The 19,182-nt window shown below is 41.4% G+C and overlaps 2 protein-coding genes and 1 long non-coding RNA gene across 3 annotated transcripts; 1 reads left to right on the top strand and 2 right to left on the bottom strand.

The window, feature by feature from the left end:
* LOC110434470 lies at positions 5,784 to 6,236 on the top strand. Its single transcript, XR_002451981.1, has 3 exons — positions 5,784 to 5,807; positions 5,902 to 6,031; positions 6,130 to 6,236. It is a non-coding gene; the product is annotated as an uncharacterized LOC110434470 (long non-coding RNA).
* LOC110435001 lies at positions 12,719 to 13,345 on the bottom strand. The gene has a single exon (XM_021460206.1). The coding sequence runs from the start codon at positions 13,207 to 13,209 to the stop codon at positions 12,853 to 12,855; it is 357 nt and encodes a 118-aa protein (XP_021315881.1). The 5' UTR covers positions 13,210 to 13,345; the 3' UTR covers positions 12,719 to 12,852.
* LOC8055401 lies at positions 16,910 to 17,518 on the bottom strand. Its single transcript, XM_002452292.2, has one exon. The coding sequence runs from the start codon at positions 17,397 to 17,399 to the stop codon at positions 17,055 to 17,057; it is 345 nt and encodes a 114-aa protein (XP_002452337.1). The 5' UTR covers positions 17,400 to 17,518; the 3' UTR covers positions 16,910 to 17,054.

Below are 19,182 nucleotides of genomic sequence, written 5' to 3'. Positions count from 1 at the left end.
TTGTAGTTGGCATTTTTTTATAATTTAGGTTGTTTTGTAATGTTTAATTTAGTTATCAGTTAATAATAATTTAGTTAGTTATTAGTTTTATTAGTTTTATAATTTAGTTATCAGTAAATAATAATTTAGTTAGTTATTAGTTTTATTAGTGTTATAATTTAGTTAGGTATTTCATCTAGCAATTTTTAGTTAGTAAAGTTTTGGTGTCAATTAAGTTAGATAGGTAGTACTTGTAATAAACGTAGTTACCAAAGATACTTAGGATATGTAATAATATTATGTATTTTCATGTCGTATGTTCTTATTAACATAGTTATGTAGTTAGCAAATTTAGTTATATAGTTGGGTAGGTAGATTATTATTAAAATAGATACACATATACATAATAATTCGTATGTGTACTATAGTTGTAGTTGTATTAGTTATATGCCTAGTAACATGGTTGTTTTGTGTATCAATTAGATGGACAATTTAGTAACCTTATATCATGGAGGAAGTGTGGAGAAAGATCAGTTTGGCAATGTTGATTTTGTTGGAATGGAAACGGTCCCTTTGATGTTTGATGAGCGGCCCTTGTTTTCTGAATTGATGGGTAGTGCTCGTGATGAGCTTAAATGTAATTCGAATGAAGAAGAAATCTTAGTTGAGGGGGTCATTCACCATGGCGGGTCATGGACAATTTTTAGGCGGTTGATCCCAATTGTATCCGAGGTTCAATGGGACAAATATGTCAAAACTGTCATGAAGAGTGAGTTTAAATGTTTGGATTTGGTTGTGCGCAATATGTCCAAGGAGCCAGGCCCTCGAGTGGATTCTCCTCTTAATTGGCAACCACCCATTGGTGGGTTCTCGCCGGAACCGGACAATCCGGCACCCTCAGCTTCTCTGATACCCATTCAGGACCTGGGTGTGGAATATGTGGTTGTCGTTCCTGATGCTCAATCTGGTTCCAATGAGGCTGGAAGATTTGTCGGTGGTGTTGGTGTTGGCTGCCTAGAGACCCCTATGACCCAGACTATTCAATGTAAGTGGCGTAGTTGCTTTATTCATTTTGTTAGCCTTCCTTCGTTCTATTTAGTTGTCTCAATTGTATCCATATTTGTGGTTTTGTTGTAGGTGACAATCCAAGTAATGATTCTTGTCATCCTGTGCCTCCATCATTTAATGTTGACGCAGCTTTTATAGCATCTAATAGTTTGGATGTCCATATTGAGGATGATGAGGAGCCCTATGGCACAGCTAGAGCTGTTGATTCCGATGATGACCGCCCAGTTGCACCTTTAAGTGAACAAGAAATGGAGCTTATCAGACATCCACTAGTTCACGAGTTTAGTGACCTCAGTCATTCTCAAAATGCCTATGCAGAGGGAAGAGATGATGAGCTGCTGGAGGCTCGTGAGCCTAGTGACAGTGTGCAAATTCAGAAGGGCATGATCTTTAATGACTTGCCCAGCTTAAGAAGGTGGTTACAACAATATTCTGTAATACGTAAAAGACCCTTCAAGGTGATGCACTCCCATGTTGAGCGCCGCTACACGGTTGTGTGTGAGATGTCAGATTGCAACTGGAGGGTCTGTGCTCGTAAACAGAAGGCCACCGGGAAGTTTAAGATCACAAAAATTGTAGGTCCACACACTTGTGCCCAGACTGACCTTCAACAGAAGCATCGACAGTTGACCTCTACACTTATTGCTAGTATGTTATGCACAACTTTAAAGGGTCAGCCCAACTTGAAGGTCAGAACAATTATGGACATGGCTCAGAAGATATTTAAATATGACATAAAGTATGGCAAAGCATGGAGGGCAAAGCAAAGGGCCTGGAAGATGATATATGGGGACTGGGAGGAGGGGTACGAGCAGCATCCAGCAATGTTCAATGCAATGAAAGCAGCTAATCCAGGCATGCATTACAAGTACATTCCGAAGCCTAATGAATGGAGAAATGGGAGGCAGATATTCTTTCGTGCATTCTGGTGTTTTCCACAGTGTGTGCAGGCCTTTAGGCACTGCCGTCCAGTGTTATCAATTGATGGTACTTTTCTGCTTGGCAAGTACATGGGCACTCTTTTGGTAGCCATTTCCTGTGACGCTGACAACGCATTGGTTCCTTTGGCTTTTGCTTTGGTGGAGAGAGAGAACAAAGACAGCTGGGGTTGGTTCATGCGCCTTGTTCGGATACATGTCATTGGCCCACATAGGGAGGTTGGTGTCATATCTGATAGGCACCAGGGCATACTCAGTGCCGTACAGGAGCAGATTCCTGGTTATGCACCTTTGCACCATCGTTGGTATACTAGACACCTTGCAGAGAATTTACTTCGAAAAGATGGTACGAAGGACAACTTTCCTCTATTCGAGGAGGTTGCTCGAATGCTTGAGGTGCCGTTTTTTGAGGAGAAGTTGGAGCAGTTAAAAACCGCAACAAATGCTGAAGGTAGGCAGTGGCTGCTAGGTTTGATGAGGGAACCTGAGAAATGGACAAGAGCCCATGATAATGGTGGATGGAGGTACGAGTTTCAGACTAGCAACATGGCAGAGTCATTTAATAGTGTGCTCAAGGGTATACGTGCCATGCCAGTCAATGCCATTGTATCTTTTACCTTTTATAGGCTAGTGGCCTGGTTCAACGATAGACATGCTCAAGCATTGCAATTACAGAGTAATAATATGAAATGGGCACCTAGAGCTAAGAAGCACCTTGACAAGGCAAAGGAAAGGGCTAGGACACATGACATAGAGTGTTTTGACCATGCCACTGGCAAGTACCAGGTCACTGAAAGGGGTGGTACAACGTCAGATGGTGAGATCCGACCATCAAGGAGTTATATTGTTGTCCTTACTGATTTTTCATGTGGATGTGGGAGACCAAGACAGTACCACTCTCCTTGTTCTCACTATATTGCAGCAGCTAGGCATCGCAACTTTGACTACGAGACCAAGATACCATGGGAGTTGAGTGTTGATAGCCTTGTGCTAACTTGGTCGCCCCGTTTTGAGCCTTTCCTAGATGAGGGACAGTGGCCAGAATACATTGGTCCAAGGTACATTGCAGATCCAGGTGCTCGTTGGAACAAACGTGGAACCAGAAAGCGTACGAGGCATAAGATGGTCATGGACCAGATTTCAGGTAGAACGAGGCGAGGGAGAGCAACCCCGTTTGTTACTGACCCCGAGCAAAATCAATGTGGCAAATGTGGTAGACTTGGACATAACTCGCGTACTTGCCATTGGCCGCTAAGTCAGGTGCACTTAATATTCTATGTACTTTAGTTGTTAAATACTTTCATATGCAACTTACTTTTTGGCAGACATACATGTTCTAGTGCTCCTTTGTTTAATATAATGACATTGTAATATATTATTTTTTTTCTGCTTAATTACTAACTAATGGATCAAATTTATTTATAGGATGGAGCAGTTCCACCTCCTGGATCCATACTACGAGCAGAAGCACCGAGGACGACTCACTGCCGAGGGGGCGGTACTTACTTTGATCTTTGCTTTTCAGTTATTATTAATTTGTGTACTTATGCATTAAATAACTTGATTGTATGGTTGCAGGAACTACCCCCGCTTCGACCTCGAACGCATGACAAGTTCGAGGAGATGCGGTATGACGACAGGTACACACCTCTGCTGCAGAGGGCTGGCCTGGATGTCATATCGTATCAGGTTCGTCGTGGGTTGCCTCCAATTAACCCCGCGGCGATCACAGCTTTGGTTGACAGGTGCACCATTTATCTATAGTAATCGTATGTTTTTTTCAACAAACTTTCTCTATCTTTCTGAAAACCCTAACAACAATGTTCTTTAAATTGTAGGTGGAGGCCAGAAACTCATACTTTCCACCTACCTTGTGGAGAGATGACTGTTACACTCCAGGACACTCAGAAGATCCTCGGTTTGAGTGTTAGAGGTCGTCCAGTTATCGAACACTGCAGGTCCGATGGTTGGAGGGCCAGAGTTGAGGCCTTCCTTGGAAGACCACTTCCTCCGGAGGCACCGACGCAGCGCACCACTGGGGTACCAATTGCTTGGCTTAGGCAGAGCTTTGGTAATTGTCCGGCACATGCGGACCAGGAGACAGTTGCCTACTACTGTAGAGCTTGGATCTTGCACCTATTTGGGTGTGTTCTTTTCCCTGACGCGACAGGAGACACTGCATCGTGGATGTACCTCCCGTGCCTCACTGACTGGGACACCACAGGTACTTTTCCCTTACACAGTTATTATTAATTTGCTTACTTATGTTTACTTATGCATTGATTAAATTGATTGCAACGGTTACAGGTACTTACAGCTGGGCTTCGGGAGTGCTGGCTTTCCTATACCGTAGCCTTTGTGAGGCGTGTCGTCGGACCGCAAGTAGTTCTTCCGTTGGTGGTTGTGTTTACCTACTGCAGCTTTGGATGTGGGCTCGTCTCCCAGTTGGACGGCCCATAGTTGACGCTCCTCGGGAATGGTTTGCAGTGGGCAACCCTCGTCACCGTCCGACGTTTGCCCATCTTTGGGACCAGGCGAAAGTCCCCTTCAGCAGGACTTCACGTGCGTACTTACAGTATGCCAATGAGCTCGACACGCTTAGGCCATCCATGGTGAGTAAAATGCAGTAGTTCTTGTTTAATGTATGCTCGATAGTTTCTCTAACATGCCATATACATGTCTTATGTTTGCAGGTGAATTGGGAGCCGTACACGGCGAATGATGCGCTGCATCTTGGAGTAAGCAGCATGTGTAGCGAGGATGAAGACTTGTACTTGATGATGTGCCCGCTGATTTGCTTCTATGCTGTTGAGTGGCACCTTCCAAATCGAGTAGCCCGCCAATTTGGCTTGTGCCAGCAATAGCCTGTCCCTCCATTTGATACTTCCGTGGAGCTGCACAAGTAAGTCATTTTGGTAATTTTCCATGCTTGCTCAAAGTTCAATATTTATTCAATGTTCAATACCATAAATGTTGCTGAAATTTACATGTTTGCTGAAAATTACATGCTTCCTGAAATTTACATGGTTGCTGAAATTTATTTGCTACTTTTTCATTCAATGTTTGCTGAAATTTATTCAAAGATACATATTTATTCTAAGTTCAATACCACAAATGTGCAAGTGCCTATCCATGCTGCCTGAAATTTATATCCTTAGTCATGAAGGAAGTATTTGATGCATTCAATTCCAACCTACTTGCTGAAATTTATATGCTTGCTGAAATTTATTTCATAGTTGGTCCTATATCCATGTTGCTAGTTCAATATTTTTAACCCCGTACTGAGTTTTTGAATCAATGTTCTTAAATCTGTGTTATTATTTTCATCTTTAATATTTAATTTTAGGATTGATCGTCAGAAGCAGAAGAAGACAGTTGAGTTTCAAACGTTGCATCGTCAGTACATAGAGGTGTGGGACCAGTTTCATGACAACCTCTACGAAAATAAGCAACCACATACCAACTACAATTTTCGTGCATACCTTACTTGGTACCTAGGTGTTACACGAACAAGGTTGAAAATTCAGTGGACCCAAGCAGATTATGCGTACCTTGAATCATCTGAGGATGAGGACACTTCCTATGACCTAGCAGCACGACAAGGGACACTTATCGAGGCAGCACCTGTCTTGGACCGAGTGGTACATGTCCTTTCCACTATACAATTGTACGATTGTTGTCCTTTCCACTTTATAAATTGCACCTATATAAACTATTACATGTCTTATCTTATAGGGCAACGCAATGAAGCAATCTGTACTTGACATCGAACGGTTTCCAAGAACAGGTGTGGACAAGCACACACTAAACAACTTTCTTGGAGTAAGTACTTGACATCGAATTTATCTAAAAACAAGTATTACGACCCTCATTTATCATATATCTAACAATATGAATTTTAATCTTTGCATAATAGAGACTAGCACGTAGGCTTAGGCGTGCTGCAGCTCGGTGCGGTTGCGGTACTAGTGCTGCGATGAATGTGCATGTGCCACAGGAACGACAATGCAACACACCTGTTGTGCATGGTACATCTTCTTTGGGAGGTATAATTTCATTAAATTTGTTGTTTATTTGAACTGAGCAATTTTCATGGTATGAGATAATGAATTATGTGCACACATAATTTGAACAATGTTTATAGGATCTGGAGGACAGAGCTCGTCTCGGCCAACTATGGACACTTTTCAAAGCGATGATGATGAGGACGAAGAGGGGGTGGCCGAGGAGCGTGACTATGACGAGCTTGGGTTATGTCAGCTTCCTGATGCTCCTTCTACTCAGCCTACGCAGGTTGTAAGAAGGCGACGTCGTTCGCCTTGTAGGTACACTCCAGGCACCGATGCTCTTGGCCACAAGGGTAAGGGTAAGACTAGGAGGCTGTGAGGATGACTTCTGTGCTAACACCATGGTAGCAGCTTAGAATTGATGGCATAACTTCTGTTATTTTGCATGTATCGACAATGTGAACTTTGTGGACTATTTGTACTATATGAGACTGTATGGTCTCTATGGACTATCTGAACTATCATTCCTGATGGCGTATGTGCTTGTGTTGTGATATTTGGATGAATCAATGTTTGTATTGTACTGTGATGTCTATTTATAACTGTGGATGTACCAAAAACAGGGGAAACTCTTGCAAATTTTTTCCATGAATTATTCAATGTAGTGCACATATTCTGTGGTCCATTCCTATTGGTTTTCGCAGTGTAGGCTTTTCAGAAACAGTGAACCAATATGGCTTTTCATTGAATCATCACATCCGAAACAGTGAACGAATCTAGCCTTTTCACATAACAATCCAAATAGACTTTTCAGTTTTCAACTAGTCTTTTCAGTAATCGAATCTAGGCTTTTCAGATGACAATCCAAATAGACTTTTCAATTTTCAACTAGGCTTTTCAGTAATCGAATCTAGGCTTTTCAGGTCCATTTATTTTGTACTACAACGGCTACCAATTATTGAGTTCCTATATATATACGCAGTGGTGAGAGCGTTGCTACTCACTTGAGATTGTTCAGTTGAAGTAAAAATGTCTGGAGGGTCGTCTAGAGGGAAGGGAAAGGGAAAGGCGGCGATGAAGGGTAATCCCTTTGTTTGGGAGGGTCCTCTTGGTCCTAAAGACTTTGAGGAAGCAATTTATGATAGGTTCCCCCTTGAGAGCAAACATGATTTTACTAAAGAGGCACCACTGAGGGCATATGATGACCGAAAAGAAGAGTGGCCAAAATGCATGCATGGTGAGGATTGTTTGGTGCAGATGTACACAGAGGGGATAGATGGAGGGCGTCGTTTCTTCAAATGTCCACGAGCATGGGTAAGTCATATTAGTAATTCAACCTTCAATAAGATACTCTTTTGTGCTAAAGCTACATACTTATTGCAGTCATCCTTGTCAAAAGAGAACTGTGGCTTCACCAGATGGGTCGATCCTAGACCTATTCATCCCCATGCAGAGTACATCTACTACCTGCAGGACCGTATCTTTGATTTAGAAATGGAAGTTAGCAGTGGTTACAAGGACGACAAAGAGGACGACAACAGCAATGCTACTGGCTCCCAAAACACAATATGCAATGATCCATACTGCACATGCCCTAATCACAAGAACAAGGGCCCTCCTTCACCACCACCCCCACCACCACCACCAACATTGGGAGGATACTATGGAGAAGGGGCAACACAGTTTGCTATGTGGCCACACTACTAGGTCGAACTGAACTAAGGCATATAGTTGTTGTTTGGTTTAATCACCTAAGGCATGTTAGGGTTAGTCGAAAGAACTATGTACCTTTGTGTGGTATATGTTCTCACATGCCATTTCCTGTGCTTGTTAATTGCTTGAATTACCTAAGGCATGTTAGGTTTAGTCTCGGACCTCTGCACCCTTGTTTGGTGCATGTTTTGACATGCCATTCAATGTGATGTGTGTTACTAGTTATGCAATATACTAGTTCGTTAACTTCCATTTCAACTAATTATCCTCATTTCATTGCCCATGCAATACTCAAATAAAAATATTGTCTACTAATAATGAAACCAAATTAAAATTGCTAAAGTGCATTACATGACAATAAATTGAAAAGTCCAACACAAAACAATATTGTTCATGAACCAAACAAAGAACAAGAAGCTAATGTAACTACTGAGTGCAACGAGGCCACTTTCCCTTCCTCTCGGCATCTGGATTCTCATCCATCGCTGCCTTCGCTCGGCGCACACGCTCAAGCTTCTTTTCCCTCTCCTCCCGAGCCGCAGCAACACGTCTTCTTTCCTCCTCTTCCTTGTGCTCCCTCTTTTGAGCCTCCTCTCTACGTCTCTTCTCTAATATCTCTGCACGCTCTGCATCCCACTCCTTTAGGCCTTGTACAAGCCGCTTGTCGGACTCCTTAATCTCAGTGTCGATCCACTGCTCAAAATCACACAATGGTGGAGGGGTCTGCAACAAATATATTTGTTCAAAAAATTAAATCATGCTTCATAGGACACAAAATACTAAGTGCACAATAGAAAAATTAACTTACAATAAAGTTACTGCGGCGTTGTTTTGGCGTAGGCTCCCAGGCAAAATTGGAACACATCCAATACCTCTGCCGATAGGTTTCCTCGTCTTCCGAAATTTCTACCTTGCAAGGATCACCACAAAAGCACATAGGTACTGGAACACCGCTAGGAAGCGGCTTGTGGATGTACGGACTCCCGGCCGTCCGGCCATAGCTACAGTTCACAGAATTCAATTCTAAGAAATCATAGCAAATAACGATTCAACCGAAAACTAGAATTTACAAAAAGATAAATAATAATGAGTGAAATTTATCGAAATATGTCGAAAGGTTACCTTGGTTTGCTACTTTTTCCACGACGTGGCATTCTACGATTGCATAATATAAATATTAATCATCCATTCAAAAATCTAGAAATGGTATATCTAAGTTTGGAACATACGTGTAATATAGGTCAAATCAATGTGTCAAAAACTAATATGTGAAAGAGTATACCTGGCTCTTCAAGATCTATGGAACAAATCAAACTTTTGATGGTCACAATATTGAATCCAAATTCGTGCTCGGTTTTTGGAGAGAAAAGCCGAGAGGGGAGATGAAAATACGAACACTGCGTCCACGGTAGCGAAGGTCGTCGGCCGGTATGTAGTAGGGAGCTCGGCGCCGTGATCTGTGGCGCCGAGCTCCCTGCCACGTCAGTTCCACGTCAGAAGCTATGTTGCCCGCATCCAGGAGCTCGGCGCCGTGATCCATGGCGTCGAGACGTGATACCTCGACGCCATGATGTATGGCGTCGACCCTCTGGGTCCATTTCTGCATTTAAGTTTTCCAGGGGTCTAATTATGAATTTTTTTTAAAAAAAAGGCTAAATTATAAAAAATTGGGTCTCCGAAGTGTTTTATATTGATTTTGAGGGTTTGGGCGTTGTTGGGCTGGCCTCGCTAACAAATGCTGACCCCGTCGATGGTACAGTCCTTGACGGATGGTCAACTATACCGTGCGGCAAGCATGGCCAGCAATCACTTTGGCGCTTGTTTAGTTCCAAAAAATTTTGCAAAATTTTTTGGATTTCCCGTCACATTAAATTTTTAGACGTATGCATAGAATATTAAATATAGACAAAAATAAAAACTAATTGCACAGTTTAGTCGAAATTAATGAGACCAATCTTTTGAGTCTAGTTAGTTCATAATTGGACAATATTTGTCAAATACAAACGAAAGTGCTACTATTACTATTTTGCAAAAAATTTTGGAACTAAACAAGGCCTTGATATGAAATAAAGATCGCATCTACAGTTTGCTTCTAGATAGACTAGTCTGAACATTTTGATAGTGAACCAGTCTGAACTGTGCTCTGAACTCATTCTTTTAACACGCGGATGTAAACTTGTCTGAACTCATTTTTTTACCTGATCGCAAAAAAAAAACTCATTTTTTACCTGTATTTTTTTAACTACCCGCTTGATCCTGAAATGATGTGATTTTATTAATTATAAGAGCAAAGACACAGTTTATTACTCCCTTAGTTCTAAATTATAAGTCAATTTGACTTTTTAGTTTATTTATTCTTGTTATGTATCCATACATATTATCTATAGATAACTTGGAATAGATAGAAGCAACGATTTGATATATATACTCCCTTCATCCCTGTTACTTGTGTGCTTCTCGGAAAGGAAAAAAAAAATCTACTTTTCCTCTCGCAGCTTTCACAAAAATCTGTTTTTCAACCCTTAACTCTAAAAACCGGACAAACCACCTCCCTTAACTTTTCAAACCGGTGAGCATTTTTTAAGACGGTTTTGCTACAGTAGCATTGGTTTTGTCTTTTTTTATTTATTTTAGCTAAATTTTGAAAAATCATAGTAAATCATAAAAAAATGTAAACTAGAAAAACCAATTTTGTTGGACTCCATAAAAGTAGATCTATACATTGAATATATAATATGGTATACTTTAGTATAAAATTTTTTCTATGAAGTTTTTGTCTTTTTCTTTTTTTATTTATTTTGGCTAAATCTTTAAAAAATCATAGTAAATTACAGAAAAATTATAAATGGAAAAGTCCAATTTTGTTAGACTCTACAAGAACATATCTACAAGTAACATATAATATTGTATACTTTAGTATAAAGTTTTTGCTATGAAGGTTTTGTCTTATTTATTTATTTATTTCGGCTAAATCTTTGAAAAATCGTAGTAAATTACAGAGAAATCATAAAATGGAAAATCCAATTTTGTTAGACTCTACATGAACATATCTACAAGTAAACATATAATATGATATGCTTTAATACAATTTTTTTGTTGTATCTTTAGATCTATGCTTTTCTGTAACTAACTGAAATAATTCATAGCTGCAGCTTCTATAATTATTTTGTTTCAATAAAATTAGATTTTATATTTTATTGATTTTTCTGTAATTTACTATGATTATTCAAATATTTAGCCAAATAAATAAAAAAATAAAAAGACAAAACCTTTATAGCAAAAACTTTATACTAAAGCATACTATATTATATATTTATTGTGTAGATCTACTCATGTGGAGTCTAATAAAATTTCATTTTATGATTTTTTTTGTCATTTATTATAATTTTTCAAATATTTAGCTGAAATAATTTTAAAAAGGACAAAACCATTGTCACTGTAGCAAAAGTATCATTCACTGTAGCAAAACCGTCTTCAAAATCACTCTAGAAAGATAAAATATACTGTTTGAAAAGTTAAGGAAGGTGGTTTGATTTGTTTTAAAGTTGTTGGAGGAAAACGTACTTTCATAAAAGTGATGGATGAAAGTAAGGAAAAGTAGATTTTTTTTTTCTATACGATATGTTGTAATCCGGTCCGGGTTTTCCTTTAGCCAATGTGACAGCCCACTAGAAAAGAGCAAGCTCCATTTAGACTGGATTTATATGGAACAGAAGGGCTCGACTAAAGGCCCTTATTTGGGCTGTTGTGGTTTCAACAGTCGAGTTTTGGCGCGTTGATGCGCGGGGAAGGAAGGAAGGGTGACAGGTACTCGGCATAGGCTGGGGCAAATCCGGGCCTAGATCTCTATCAGGCTCCCTGGGAGTCTGGATCAGCGGGTAAAGAGAAGTGTCAAAGCCAATCACGAGGGAGAGCGATATAAGATTTCTCATAAAAAAAAGGGAGAGTGGTATAATAAGTTCTTGTAATTAACAATTATCCAATAATCCTCTTGAATAGGGATGAAAACAATAAAAAACGATTGATAGAGGCCAAATCACTTTCATTTTTACATATTTTTTCTTGAAAACAAAATCGATACGATATTATTGGAAACAAATACGACACTGATATTTCGATAATTTTAAAAACAATAGTAGTTTATCGGAAAATACATTTATAACGATCGGAATCTATGAGAATGATATCCTCAAAATGATAAACATACCAAACCGTGCCTAGAATATAAGAACTATATAACTCGACCTATCTCACATGACAATAAATAAAACCACAATTGACAAGACTACAAACTAAAACCGCGGTTTACATCATCTTAGATCTCAAATAAGCTGAACTCCTAAGTTCGTTCATGTCTGTGGTCATTGGCTAGAGTCACGGATGCAGTATGTGATTGGTTGATTGTCTACTTATTATTCCTATACGGATGAAATACTTGCCATATAGTTTCATTTTTTTTAAAAAAATATTTGTCTAATCTGCTTATGTGCGCAGCTGAGATGTTTAGATGTGGGCCAATTGGACCTAAAATATATGCATTATATAGTTTGGAGAATTTAAGGCTTTTAAATCAGTAACTATCAATGATAAATTACCGGCTAAATATGAGAATCTTTAAAAACGGTCGGAATAGGACAAAATCATTTTCGTTTTTATTTCTGATTATTTTTATTGTTATCGTTTTCTTTTTTTTTTGGCTACCATCACTGCTTTCATTTAGGCCTGAAAATCCGAAAAGACTTAGAAACGATTTCTAAAAATCGAAAATTATCATTTTCGTTTTGATCACACCCTTGAATGATTAGGTTCACAACCTTACCAGTTTACAATCGACCATACCGAGTGGATACAAATAGTGCAATGGAGAGGTTCACAAGGGTCGCAAATGCAGCTGTTGGCCGCACGCCGCAGTCTAGGTGAAGCGTTTTTTTTTCGACGCCGTGGTATATTCAGATCCAATGGTCCTTTATTTAGTGATGAACACTGTAATTAGCTGAACAACAGGCAACAGACTGAAAGAAAACCAACCATTCATATTCCTGAAAAGAGTTGCCAGATTACATACATATATATTTTTAAAACGAATCCAGATTACATATACATCCAGGCTGATTTGTCAGCTGAGGCCCTATTTCGATCATATAGCATCATTGCGACCTCTGCTCGATCATATAGCCTGCCACGCTGCCCCGAGTAGTGGGGCGAGAGGGCTCTGCCGGCGGCACGGCGGCGGAGGAGCTGGAGCTGCTCGCCTGCGCTGCGCGGTTGAGGAGGAAGCAGTAGGCGACGTAGAGCGCCCAGCAGACGGCAGCGGCTGCGGCGTGCGGGAACGGGACGATGAGCTTCAGGAGCAGGGCGGCCACGAGGAAGACGGGCCAGAACACGATCCCGTAGGTCGCCACACTGACGCGGTCGCTCTGGTGGTGGTGGTGGTAGGCGCCGTCGCCGTAGAAGAAGAGCACGTCGTGCCTCTCCAGGTCGAGGAGCCGGCTGCGAGGCGCCATGGCTTGATAGCTTCGGGAGATTGCTTGCCGGCCTCGAGCTCGATGGCAGGAATTACGGGGATGTAGCTGTGCTACTGCCTACTACGTACTGGTGTTGGCACTTCCACTTGCAGTGGACTGACGAATATGTCACTGCCTTTTAATAGGACGCACACAGGCACACAGCACACTCACGAAAAAAAAAAGTACTGTACTTATTATAATCAAACCACGTGTTCAACGTGTTCTAAGCACGAGCCATGAGGCTAGCTTCCTGGCCATTGCGAGCCCATCCATCGATGTCTTGTTTGTTCACATGGAACAAAATGCATTGCGGCAAAAGAACAAAACGTGGACGAAATTGCATTTTCACGTGCAAGGAAAATAATGTATATAAGCACTGTTCTCAAATTCCGAACGATTTAACGAAAGGACAAAACATTTGTACCTTCTAGGAAAAGAAAAAGTCTACGCATCACCTCATCGACTTTTTACATATATAAGCCTTCGTTTTTTTATAGAGAAATTTGTGATTATAGGACTCCAATCGTGTGGGTTTTACTATAATAAGACTCTAAATATTTGTTTCGCTAAAACGACTCCCGAATCGTTAACGCTTTGCTATTATAACATTTGAGACTTAAATTAGATGTTTTGTACTCAAATCTCTTCCAAACTTAAAATATTTTTAATTAATGTCAATATTGCCCCTAGGGGCTAATAAACAGCGTGGCGGCTGCTAGCGCCTGACCGGCTACTGCTACATGCCTGGCCGGCTGCTGTTAGCGATGGCCGATCGACTGCGGCGCCACAACCAGGCGATTCTGGTGAAGGCGGCCCAGTCCGCGGCGCGCAGGCTGCGCGAGAAGGCGGCGGAAGCGGAGCGTGAGGCACGGTGTGGCCCCGAGCTGGAGGAGCGGCTCGCGCGCCTCCGCGGCAAGGCGGCGGTGTGGCAGGCCAAGGCGCTGTCGGAGCAGTCCGCCGCAGTCACCCTGCACGCGCAGCTCTAGCACGCCGCGGCCGCGGCGTGGGCGTCGGTCGAGGAGTTCGCCACCGCCGGCGACGCCAGCGCTAGCAGCAGCCGGCCAGGCATGCAGCAGCAGGCTGTTTATTAGCCCCTAGGGGCAATATGACCATTAATTGAAAATATTTCAAGTTTGAAAAGATTTGAGTATAAAACGTCCAATTTAAGTCTCAAATGTTATACTAGCAAAGCGTTAATGATTCGGGAGTCGTTTTAGCGAAGTAAATGTTTAGAATACTATTATAGCGAAACCCACACGGTTGGAGTCCTATAATCACAAATTTCTCCTTTTTTAGGCACATGCCCCTATAAGCTTCTTCAAAGACTAGACTAACAAATCTTGAAAGTATAAAGCCATTAAATACTGAAAAATTGCTTTCACAAGGAGTCAAACTAGGACCTAAGATGCTACTAAGACTCAACCACTAGGTCCTTTTGCTCATGCCAATCTTCTTGGTATATGAGATTCCATATGTTGCGAAGGAGTAAGAAAAGAGAAGAAGTATGTGATAAGACAAATGACACACATAACCCTACCTGATTATCATATTTGGGTTGGTACTTGACATCAATGGTAGGTATGTATGTGAATATTGTTTTTTGGAGTGTTCATTCACATAGAATACCTTATATTTTGATACAAATCTTTAGCTTATCAGCTAATCACAAAATACGGAAAAGCGAACACAAATAATATGGGAAAAATCAAATTCAGGTATCGGACAAAAATGTCCAAAGCAACAACCTCCAAAGCACCAAACAGAGGGTCTCCCTTGTATCCTACACACAGGCGCCCTCGTATCCTACACGCAGGCACGTCTGGCATTGGTGACATGATGGCTTAGTACAGTTGCCTTTCTAACTCTTCGAGGAGAGGATAGTCATATTTGAGCCCCCTAGTCGGGGGAGCTCGGATGCTTTTTGTGGGGGGCAGTACAAGTGTCTTCTTGATCCTTCAGGGAGAATATAGTCTGATCCGGAGCCTCCTAGGGGAGTGCAAATGTCCCCTTGCTAGGCCATTAAAGGCCTTGGTATAAATGCTTATTTTGGCCCTCCAAGGAAAGGTGAATTACGTTGAGGCCCCTTTTCTCCCTCTCCTCCCCCGCCCGCCCGCCCACGAAAGGGGGGCTTGGATGTTAGATGTTCCCATGCAGGCTGGCTAGAGGGCTTGGAGCCAAGCTGGAGGCCCTAATTGTGGGGCCAACAGTTGCACAACACCTTCTCTGCTCTGCATGGCTCAGTGATTATGCTCTATTCATGGTTGGCTCACCTAGATTTTGGAAGATACATACAGGCGGTCATACGATACCCAAGGGTGTGGGTACCCTTTGTTGAGGTATCCGTCAACGTAGGTCTTGGTCATGACATAACGATTGACGGTGCCAAGGTGTCAAGCCACTTCGGGTGTAGTCACTGGGTGCAAGGATGGGATGACAAAGCAGTGAAACTCTGCTACGCTGGTTGGGATGGCTTGAAGCAGAGGAACACAGAGTGATGATGGTAGGAATACTATTCTTGTCAAAGATATAAATGTTTAACTTAGCACAAAGTTAATATGATATGTAAAAAAATGAAGGGAGTGTTATCAGTAGATTCTTTATGAAATATACACTCATAGTATATCTTTTGTGTGCTATAAATGTTAATGTTTTTATCAATGTATTTGGTCAAATTTTAGATAGTATATATATAATTTTATTTTGTGTGGGGTGGGGGGTTTGGGCAGAGGTGGTAGGTAGCAAAAGCTAAAAGAGATTAAAATAATCCTAAAACCCTAGAACAAGCAAATCACAAGGGAGCCATATAATAGAATATTAGTTTACATCCTTCGTCTTAATTAAAAAGAATGATGTTTTAGCTATGAATCTGGACAATAGGTGTACCCAGTAATTGCTTAAATGATTAAAGTCATTGAAACCGTAGCTTCGCAACAGATAGAAGAAAGTGAGGGGGAGCAATAGAATAGGATCTTATTAATTATTGATTGCCGAATAATTGCTTGAAACATTACGCTCACTGTTGCGTGACAGCAACGCTTTGGCGCACCAGATAGAAGAAAGTGAAGTGCAGCTTCCAAGAAGGCAAAGCCCCGCTATCTCGTCGCTCGGCAGTCGGCACGCACAGAACCAAATATATTTTCTGGCAAAGCTTCACGATTTGGTCATCATTAAGCGCGGTTCGTTGAACGCTGGGAAGAACATTTGTTACCATGGTAAATCTAATCTCTTTGATAAATACTTTCTTCATTGTCTAAATTATAAGACGTTTTGGTTTCCTTAGATTCGTAGATGTATTTGGCAATTATTGTCCAATGGTAAATTAATTAGGTTTTAAAAATTCATCTAATAAATTATAGATAAACTGTATAATTAGTTTTTTTATCTATACTTAATGCTATATGTATGTGCAGCAAGATTCGATATGACGGAGAATTATAATTTTTTTTGGAAACTAATTCAGGCCCAACTTCACTATCTATTTTTCTTGACATGCAATGCGACCACCTCAGCAGACTGCTATCAACCTGACTATCTGTTTCTCTTAAAATACAAAGCGTATATCTCACTAGTCTACTATATATCATTTGCCATTATCAATTTCTTCTGATATGCAAGGTGTCCACTTCAACAATCTACTATCATTTGCATTAAAGTTAACTAGCACAAGAAATTATGACATCCAAATCAGCGAGACACATCATTTACTATGAATATAATATTTATGATTATACTAATAAAAAAGTTATATATTTATATTTCACAAGGCGCGGAAAATCCTTCTGGTTGAATATATTACATATCCGGATACTGCATGTGGGAAGTCTCGCCATCAGCTAGCTACTTCATGGGAGCCACATTGCATTGCCCCGAGTAGAGTCGGGCGAGAGGGTTCTGCATGCCGCCGGCGGCATGCCAGCGGTGGCGGAAGGCCACGAGCTCGCCTGCGCTGCGCGGTCGAGGAGGAAGCAGTAGGCGACGTAGAGCACCCCGCAGACGGCAGCGGCGTGCGGGAACGGGGCGATCAGGTGGAGGAGCAGGACGGCGACGAGGAAGACGGGCCAGAGGACGATCCCGTAGGTGGCCACGCTGACGCGGTCGCTCTGGTGGTGGTCGTAGGCGCCATCATCGCCGTAGAAGAAGAGCACGTCGTGCCTCTCCAGGTCGAGGAGCCGGCCGCGAGGCGCCATGGCTTGATAGCTTAAATTAGGGCGATTGTTGCTTTGCTTGCTTGCCGCCGGCGCCTTGCCGGCCTCGACGTCGATGAACTGTGCTAGCTACTGCTGTTGGCACTTGCACTTGCAGTGGAGTGGACCGGAGATGTGTCGTCTCGGCCTTTTAATAGGACGCACGGCAGCAAGAAATTGATAATATAAATCAAACCACGTGCTCAACCTGTTCAAAGCACGAGGCTACGTACTGTGGCTTATCCATCGATGGAAGTGAGAACAAAATGCGTGGCCGCAAAAAGAACAAAACGAGGAAGAAATTGCATTTCGATGGAAAAGTACTGCCCTCAGATTCCGACGATCTGAAGGACTGGACATTTGTATTATTTTAGGAAAAGGGAAAGTTCTAGACTTTCCTTTAGGACCCTAGAAAGCCAAGTTCTTATTGCTAGGGCCTTGTTTAGTTCCCACCGAAATATAAAAAGTTTTCAAGATTCCTGGCACATCGAATCTTGCGACACATGCATGAAACACTAAATATAGGTAAAAATAAAAACTAATTACACAGTTTGTCTGTAAATCGTGAGACGAATCTTTTGACCCTAGTTAGTCTATGATTGAACAATATTTGTCACAAACAAACGAAAGTGCTACAGTAACGATATCCAAAAAGATTTCGCATCTAAACAAGGCCTAGGATAAAAAGACCAAAATATGTACAATTAATCTCTTATATCTATAATAAATCATGAGAAGGTAAAGAGTAAAAATTACAGGACCAACCGATCCACTCTAAGCTTTTCCTAATATAGTGGTTAGATAAGTGTTGCAAGTTTCGGGTTCAAATCCTCGAAGGCACGGCCTGTTCAAAGCACGAGTCCAGCCTACAGGAGCCCCAGTCGTCGATGTCATCTTCACGTGGAACAAAATGCGTTGCCGCAAAAGAACAAAACGCGGAAGAAATGGATTTCGCATGGAAGAAATGAATTTCGCATGGCCTTTTAAGGACAAGACATTTAGTATATGTACGATAATGTTTAGCCTGTCGGTCTGCAATATTTATTTGAACGAAGTGATAATGAGTCAAATAATTTCGGTCGGGAAGCAGCACTAAATGGAGAGCGCATTCAGATGTCACCTTAATTTAAACTATGTTCAATCATTGTTTTTCCTTTTTTTAATCAAGTCATCAGGGCACACCACCGTTTTGTTTAATTTAACCTTTTTTGGCAAAAAAAATCATATTTGTACCTTGGGAGTCCTAAATTCATCTTTGCAAATGAGTTCGGCCCCATGGTCTATGGCACCAAGTTAACACGTAGGTTGGAGGTTAGAGTTGGTGTGGCTGGCGATGTGGCGATGTGGTGGCTAGAGCTTAGTGTCACTATTCACGGCGCCAAGGCTCGGCGCTATGATTTTGTGGCGCTGAGCTTCGGTGTCGTGAATCATGGCGTCAAGCTCCGAATTTGGCAGTTATGGTAAAATTCCAACATATCTTGTATGTCCACTTTATAATAAAAATGCACCCAATTTTTTATATAACCATGTCATGCTAAAATTTTAGGATATTCGGATCATAATTGTAATGAGCTCTGGCCACGTCAGCGCCACATTGCCAACCACACCAATCCTAATCTTTACATGTTACCTTGGTGTCGGAGCCCACGACGCTAAGGTCAGGACTCACGGATCTAAAGACGGATTTATGACACCTAGACATATAAATGTTAATTTTGATGGGAAAATGATTAAATGAAAAAAAAAACGGCCTATCCGCATCCGTCTTTTTTCACCAGTCCGGTAC

Source organism: Sorghum bicolor, chromosome 4 (assembly GCF_000003195.3).
Source record: "Sorghum bicolor cultivar BTx623 chromosome 4, Sorghum_bicolor_NCBIv3, whole genome shotgun sequence".
Taxonomy (NCBI): domain Eukaryota; kingdom Viridiplantae; phylum Streptophyta; class Magnoliopsida; order Poales; family Poaceae; genus Sorghum; species Sorghum bicolor.
This window is presented reverse-complemented; position numbering and strand designations above follow the sequence as displayed.

Bases quoted from the DNA above. Each gene is read 5' to 3' on its own strand.
- LOC8055401 (XM_002452292.2), bottom strand. From the start codon at position 17,399: ATGGCGCCTCGCGGCCGGCTCCTCGACCTGGAGAGGCACGACGTGCTC.
- LOC110435001 (XM_021460206.1), bottom strand. From the start codon at position 13,209: ATGGCGCCTCGCAGCCGGCTCCTCGACCTGGAGAGGCACGACGTGCTC.